Here is an 8152-nt window from a genome sequence, read left to right as displayed (position 1 = left end):
GTAACCTTGTTCAACTGCCGGTAATCTGTACACAATCTTATAGACTCGTCCTTCTTCTTAACAAAGATCACCGGGACTCTCCACGGAGATACACTTCGTCTGATAAAATTCTTACTAGACAAGTCTTCGATCTGCTTCTTCAATTCAGATAATTCCAGAGGTGACATCCGGTATGGGGCAAGAGAGATAGGCACCACGCCAGGTAACAAGTCGATTGTAAATTCAATTTCCTTCTCTGGCGAAAATTCGAAATTTCATCCTTATCACAGTCAAATTGAATGCTTCATTATTAATTCAAGCTCTTTCTGCCTAGTTGCAGTCCAAGTCTTCTGTAGTGCAGCCAAAATCGCTACAACATGATCCGGTGGTGGATCATGATTATTAAATGTTCTACGAGTTCTCCTTGGAGGAACCATATCTCTGCATATATTACACTAAGGAATGAGTTAGCTACGCTCACACTCAGTGATCACACATGCATTATACAGCACTCCAAGAAAACACTCAAGAACTTCCAACTTCAAATATCTTATGCTATATATCATGTAACTCCCTAGAGCAACTGCTCTGATACCATAAATGTAACATCCCCAGCCTCGAGCCGGTTCAATTAACATACATATGATACTTAACAGAAACAGCGGAAGACTTAACTTACGAAAATACGAACTAACTTTTTCTTTTTCTTTAATCCTTTTTCACATGACATATCACATTGCATACTTCTCCTAATTTAATTCTTATTTTATGGAGACGAAAAATCGGACAGAGTAACCTCTGTAAATCGGACAACTGGGGATTTTCCAATCCCACTCTCAAGAGTTCCTGATAGACAGTTTAAACAATATATATTTCCAGAAGTACCAGTCATGCAAATATACTCAGATACCCATCTATGGCCGCATGCTAAACTTGGCTCCGTGCCACAAATCTAATAGCATGCAATCCAATACATAACATAACTGAATACTACATAGTCATATCATCATGCCTGAATATGTAACAGCCCCAAACCCTGTAGCATGATATTGTCCGCTTTGCCCCGCGCACAAGCACCGTCGAGCTCACGGTTTTGTTTCTTGGGACACCCCACAAAAGGCCTCACACTAGAAGAGGTATCCACACCCATATAAGGCATGTTTTGTTCCCCTCTCCAACTGATGTGGGACATTACATCCTCCCCCACTGGGAATACAGCGTCCCTGCTGTACACACCGGTCCAGGGCCATGCTCTGATACCAAATGTAACAAGCTACTTATCATGCTCCACGAGAATCCAAACGTTCACAGTCCCTAGGTACACCCAGAGAAGGAATTCAACACAAAACTCAATAAAATGATATAATGCCATGTAAATATACGAGACACACACTTTATTGTTTATTTTCTTTTTACTTAATCATATTAAGTCATGAGTGGGTGGTTCTTTGTTCAATAAATCCCCACAAAATTTCACATATTCACTTAGTCTTAGGATAGTCCCAACTTAAGGCAGAATGCCCATTACAATGGAGCTATAAGATTTCTCTTTGTCTAGTGCCTAAACCCAAGCTTAGCCACCTATATAAATTATTTTACGCATATAAGTGTTCTCACTTTGCGAAATAATATCTCCGAACATATACCTCCTTTGAAAATGGCTAAAACTCATTTTAAGGTCATACAAAGGAGCTACCTTATTTTCTTTTTTATTTCACCAAAGCGAATGTCCATACACCTTAGAATATTATTCCACGCATAAAAGTATGCTCGATTTGTAAAACAGTAACTCATAGCACATACTTCCTTTGTAAATGGCTAAGATCATGCCAACTTCATGATTCCAATGCTTTAGTCCATCAAATTCACGCTTATCACATACCTCTAATCCAAGATTCATTAATTCATATATATACGGTACTACGGTACTGTTCATCTCTACAATACTATTCATGTATACGTCACTATTCACGTATACAACACTATTCAAAAATATGGTATCTTTAATTTTTCAGATACATTTTCACCGTTAAAATTCTCATCTAAACACTTTTCTCAACATGAGCTAAACCTGAATCAAGCTCTAACATGCTCAATCAAACCAAATTTTCAAAATGAAACCATAAATTCAATCTTCATAAAAACATGAAAAGGAAGGGAATTTCTTACCACAATGCACTCTAAAACAAAGGAGAGATGAGTATCTAAGCTCCCATGGCCTCATCCATCAAAATCCATCTTTTCCATGAAATTCGAAATCTTTGGAGGAGGAGATCTCTCTCTACAGTGAAACCCACCCAGAAATACTAGTACCAATGGATTCCTCTCGAAATTTCTCACAAGTTTGGCTTTGAAACGAAGTGATTTGGAGGTCTCTAGCTCAAGTTATGAATTTTGGAAGATTTCCATCAAAATCCTTTTTTTTTCTTCATTTTCATGCTCTCTGTCTCTGCCTCCCGTGTAAGTCACGAAATGAGAATGGGAATAGTGACTCTCTAGTCACTTAAGCAAGTTCATTATACCAGCGGGTATAAGTTTATCTATCTACCCACCTCCATTCATTACCAAACTTTACCCAATAGACTAGAATATTTTTCTAGTCACCTTTCTATTTTATTTTCACTTTTTGGATAACTTTATTTACCCGCATTTTTATCCCTTAACTGTCATTTTAACTCTTTTTTCACCAAAGGTGACTTTATTTCTTTTACTTCTAATTATTCTTCAATATTAAATCCACAATTACTAGTGAGGGTTATTATAGGAATATGAGGTTATTTTACCAAAATAAGCCCTACTTTACCAACTAGAGGGAGGGACCAACAAATACTATGCTTACAGTTGTACAATTAGCAAGGACAATTTGGTCCAACATTTTGCAATATGTTTCCACCTGCCCAGATAGCAAAGTTTTCCATATAATCTATGGAATTTTTGTGAAGGGAGCCGTACTGTTTTTTTAGAACAAGAACAAATTCTGGGAAATATTTGAACTCTGGAAAGTTGATTATTTTAAGTTACCAAACATAGTATTTATATTAGTCTGACCAGCATTTCCCGAGAACACAAATATAATCCTGGTAACAAACGCGCCCTTAAGGTGAATAGGTTTTCCCGGATATCTCCACAAGCATCGGCTCTTTGAGTCGGTTATGAGTTTAATTCCAAGTTCGGGACGAGTCATGGATTAAAGTTTAATGCCCCTCCCCAAGATGGCATCGGTAAGGATCAAACCGAGGTCATTTCCCATCCATTTAACTCCCTTATACCAACTGAGCTGTCATCATTGGCTAGCTTGTATAACTAACTCTGATTACCACATGTTTCCCCATCTTTTGGAAATAAGAACTTGTTGATATTTAATAGGCAAATTTCACATTAAAGTTATTTTCTTTCTATAAATTGTTAGCAAAAAATAATAATTTAATTAATTAAAATAAATTGAACACCTATTTCTATAAACATTTGAAGCAATAGACATATTTTTTTTTCTTTTATTTTACTATAATGTACAAATATTTAAATATTTAATTTTAAAGAAATAATAAAAATTATAATAATTGTACTTGAGTAAAAAGGCACTAAAAAGTAGAAATACAACTCAACTCAACTATAGTGTTCATTGCCAAGGGGAAAATAACACTCAACCATAGTGTTTGAGTAAAAAATCACATTCCATCTCTATGTAATTACAGTAGTACATTTGCCTTTAGACAAATGCATACTTGTGTATGCACAGACAGAAGAAATTACTCATTTCTGAAAACTCTCATCCACCCAAAGAAACTTGGACCTCTTTGCATGTAATTTTTTCCTGCATTGCTTTTCTAACAGAAAGATCAAAGTTAAATCCACTGATTTCACTGCTGATTGCAGAAAACATATAATGCAGCTTCACTTCTCCACCTTGGAGCTTTATATTGAAATATCCCATCCTTTCAAAAAATTGAGATAACAATCAGAACATAAATAGCATGTTACAAAATGCTCTCAGCAGAACCTTTTTGGATGCTACAAGAGACCAAAAGGTTCAGGCAGGTGCTCAAATCCATTATCAAATATGAGGCCTTGATCACATTTATCATCATCAGCACCATGCAGCCAGTTTGTATTCTTCAAATCTTCTTTAAGCAATAGTGCATCATAACGAGAACTCTCATAGATGTCCACTTCACTCAGTTTTGCAGAGTATTGTTTTTCATCTCTCTCTCTTCCTTTTATCATATTCCTATTAATACCATTTCCCACATCAAAATTAGCACCATTGTTACTGCTTAGCATGCTTCCATTAATGTCAACAGACGCTGGAGCACTCGAAACTCGATGAGAGTGACTCTTGGGAGTGGAATTTCGAATACTTTGAGGAAATAATGTGGTGCTTGATAGTGAACGAAGATTTCCTGAGCTGTTTCTTATATCCTGTGAAAACAGAAAAGCACTTAGAAAATCAGGTTTAAGTTGATAGAACAAACTTGCAAGCCTGTTTGCATAACTTTACTCAAAGACATATGAAGTATCATGGCCAAAATATAATAAGACTAGTCTAATTCATAAAGTATCCCAAGTTGACTGATGAATCATAACACATTATTGGCAAGGATTGCAACTTATTATTCATAATACCAAATCTTAACCCAAAACCTTAAGGCATTGGGTTTATGGGTCTTTAGTCCTTACTTAGTCCATTCCTAACCAATGTAGGACTTAATTGCTCATCACATACACTTGAAATTCTAACATAAGTTGTTCAATGTTGATTAGTGTAATCAGTAAATTTTGATGGTCAATCTTGCATAACTGGAAAAAGTAGAGTATACAAACCATGTGCTTAATAGCCATATCCAAGGATTTCTTGGAGATAGTCCTCCCAAACCCTGAGTTGTCAGTGGTAGTGGTTGAAGCCTTAACTGATTTCCTTGCAACTACCTCAGGAGCATGTGGAACTTTCCTAGGCTCAAGAACATCAGCATGATGGCCATTTGCATTGGCATAGCCACGGCTTTTCCCAGCAGGTTCTGTCAATCTCCCCCTACTCACAATAGGAGATGAATGTCTCCTTGGCATATTAACTGAGGCTTGAGTTTCAGAATTGTTTCCCTTCAGAGTGACAGATCCAGGACGGGATCTGCCTGCAGAAACTGGCCTATCAAGTAATGTTGTTCTAAGGTTTGGTGGTGTTTCAAGGGGAAAATCAGGTGGAACAACTGGCTGTGGTGGTGGCCGGACTCGGGGGCTTGGTGAGCTTGCTCTTGATACCGGTGCTGAACTGCGCCCGGTTAATGGAACACGGCCAGATGAAGTTGAAGAAGCTGTAGTAGGGGAAGGAGAAGGAGATGGAGATAGAGATGGCATTGAACTCCTACGAGTGGGAGTAGAAGGGCGTGACAGTGACCGAGTTGATGGAGAAGATGAGGAGTGTAAGTTTGCAGGAATATGAGGCCTAGAACTAGGAGTGGATGGCCTTGAGCTTTGTGATGATGGTCTATGTTTGTCACTAGAGGAGCTAGTGGAAACTGACCGTACTTTTGAGGGTGTTGAAGACCTTGATGATGGTGTGGTGCGGGAAGAGGGAGTGGAAGGCCTTGTTGTAGTTGTAGAGCGGGTTATAGGGGAAGATGGTCTAATGTAAGATGAAACTGAGGCAGAGCTTGTGTTAAGGATTGAGGTAGAGGATCTGTTTGAAGAATAGGTACTGTACTGTGAGTGTGAAGTGGAGATGGAAGGGCGAGCTACTGAACTGCTTCTTGCTGGTCTAGAGTGATTGGAGTTCTCGGATTGTGAGACTGAAAGCTGAAAGAAACATGATTAAGAAGTTAAACTTAATAGCAGCATCTAGCTTACCATTTTCAACATCATCATCATCAACATCACCTTTATCCCAAACTAGTTGAGATAGCTTACCATTTTCAACATGTCAATATAATATAAACTAGCTCTCCAAGTGGAAAATTTTCTTCATTCTTGCAATAGTGAAGACTAAGTACATCACTTACTCAAGTTGAAAAAAAAAGTAATTCAATTAATTGCATTTATTCTACTCACTCCTTTATGGTTAATGCCACATGAGTCCTACTCATTTCTACTTTAAGTAAAGGAGTAAGTACTACGGGAGTACTCCTCCAAGTAATCAGTATGCTTCAATATCAGTTAGTTTCTGTGAGTTGAAACAAGGAATTAAATGAGATTGTTAATTGACATAGGCATATTGTTCAGAGAAGATAACTTGGGAAACATCTAATACCAAAATCAAACATACATTTGCATCACCTTATCCCTCACCCCAAACCCCCCAAAAAGCAAAAGACCCTGGCTCCTTGCTTGTGGGGAGGAGGATAATCCTCTTTCACTTGAATTTGATAGCTAATATCTTATCAATCCACTTACTAATAAATCTGTAAGCAAGAATACCGGTAACATATATGGAATGTAATTGTAAAAGGGACATGTAGAAATTATGAGAGGAAGACACATACCCTTGAAGCCTTAGTGGTAGAAGTTGATCTACTCATACTTCTCCTTGGAGGCACTAAAGTTGACTGGGATTCGCCTTCTGATGCTGGAAAAACTGGGGTCCCCGGGGGAGTGAGAAGCCTAATGACATAGAATAGTGATAATTACAAATTGGGAAACCAATAGTAAATTTATTTACATAATTTTGTCTGTGTGTGAGATAATTTATGACTTAAACTATTTAAAGTTGCACCCCTTCATTTCAAAAGTTGAATAAATATTAAGCCAGCAACTAAAATATTGTAATAAGGATTTAATTGAATTGATTATGGGTTCCATCAACTGTCTGCAATTATATCCGGATCTATGAATAATCTGAAATAAAATAAAACTGCATGAAGATATGATCTTTTCTCCAGGAAAACTGCTAACATCTGTTTCCTCCCACTTTCTGTAATTGTTTCTTCTGTCCTCTTAAATGTGATTTCTTTGTTTTGTTGGTCAAATTCAATCTACTAATGATAGATAATGATGAAGTCAATTTGAATGTAGCATACCAATCATAATCATGCTTTCCTCCTTCCGCAGCTGATAATAGATCATCAATCCCACTTCTGGCTGGTTTTGCTGGTCCTCCAACTGAGAGCCTCCCCAGTTTCACAGAAACTGTATCCACAAATAACAATTATTATTATTATTCATAGATAAGATCACTTGATCACCTTAAAAACAAAGAGAAATGGATTCAAATAAAAATAAAAAAAGTGCAGAAACCATGGCCTAATAAATGATATCATGAAAAAAATACAAATCATAATGCAAGAATTGATGATTAACCACAATTTTTCATAATCATATAGTTCCTACATAATGGAAACTATATAATAATGTTATTTTTATTTACCATTACCAAAACATCCTTTTCATTCCAAACATCAATGCTTAAAAACAGCCAATGTTTCCGTTTGTGATTAGAAATTAGAATCAAACAAAAATAGAATCAAACAAACAAAAATTAAGAAGAAAAAAAAAACACTTTTTGCACATATTAAGAATGTGCAAAAACAAAAAGCAGTGCAGTACCATCAGAAGAGTCATCAGAAGAAGCAACAGAAAGAGAGCGGCGATTCTTGGAGAAGAGATCAAGGTTGTCATCATTGTTGGCAACCCCATTGAAGCTCTGACCTCTACGGTGATGGTTAAGGGATCCCAATAAAGAGTCTCTCCCATTCCTGTTACTCATCATGTTTAACACAAGAAGATCTGCAACACCAACTGGTTCAAACTGGTTCAATGTTCAATGAAGTAGATGTGAATCATCACCATTCATTCACATTCAGATCTGCAACTTTGCTTGGTTTTAGTTTCATGTCTCATTTTCTTCTATGTTTGAGGTGAGATGGTAGTGTCAGAAAGCATTAAAAATCATTGACACAAGATAGATAATTAGATACCCACATGGCTTCTTTTGTTATGGCCCACATTCCCAATCTTAGATCTCTCTTATTTTTCCTTCTTCTTCTTTCATTGGTTCCACAAAGATCAAAGCTTTCTTTGTTTGAAGCACTTTGCTATTTACAAATGAAATACCCTATTGGCACATGGCATGGTTCCTTTGTTTTCTTAAATCTTCTTGTCCCTTGTTTCTTGTACCTCGTGCTTTTGTGCTCGTTGCTTCCTTTATTTATTTATATTTTACACTTTACTTATTCTTTTGTTTTTT

At 36.8% G+C, this 8152-nt stretch overlaps 1 protein-coding gene across 2 annotated transcripts; it reads right to left on the bottom strand.

The window, feature by feature from the left end:
* Positions 1-3751: 3751 nt before the first annotated feature.
* On the bottom strand, positions 3752-7686 carry LOC133317657 (uncharacterized). Of its 2 annotated transcripts, XM_061519521.1 has the most exons (6): positions 7513-7686; positions 6987-7095; positions 6453-6570; positions 4801-5769; positions 4218-4398; positions 3752-4181 (listed from the first exon to the last, which is right to left on the bottom strand). In XM_061519521.1, exons 1-6 carry the CDS (start codon positions 7673-7675, stop codon positions 3991-3993), a joined length of 1731 nt encoding a protein of 576 aa, XP_061375505.1. In that variant the 5' UTR covers positions 7676-7686; the 3' UTR covers positions 3752-3990. The 2 variants fall into 2 exon arrangements, with proteins under 2 accessions (XP_061375505.1, XP_061375504.1); XM_061519520.1 differs by having other exon boundaries at positions 3752-4398.
* Between the last annotated feature and the right edge of the window lie 466 nt (positions 7687-8152).

Source organism: Gastrolobium bilobum, unplaced genomic scaffold (assembly GCF_033153095.1).
Source record: "Gastrolobium bilobum isolate Gb01-03AN ecotype WA unplaced genomic scaffold, APGP_CSIRO_Gbil_v1 utg356, whole genome shotgun sequence".
Taxonomy (NCBI): Eukaryota; Viridiplantae; Streptophyta; class Magnoliopsida; order Fabales; family Fabaceae; genus Gastrolobium; species Gastrolobium bilobum.
This window is presented reverse-complemented; position numbering and strand designations above follow the sequence as displayed.

What these genes read in the sequence shown, in the direction of transcription:
- LOC133317657 (XM_061519520.1), bottom strand. Translation starts at nt 7,675, where the DNA reads ATGATGAGTAACAGGAATGGGAGAGACTCTTTATTGGGATCCCTTAAC. An exon ending in TTCTGATGACTCTTCTGATG is followed by an intron (nt 7,096 to 7,512) that starts GTACTGCACTGC and finishes TTGTGGATACAG; the next exon opens with TTTCTGTGAAACTGGGGAGG. An exon ending in GGAAAGCATGATTATGATTG is followed by an intron (nt 6,571 to 6,986) that starts GTATGCTACATT and finishes CTATGTCATTAG; the next exon opens with GCTTCTCACTCCCCCGGGGA.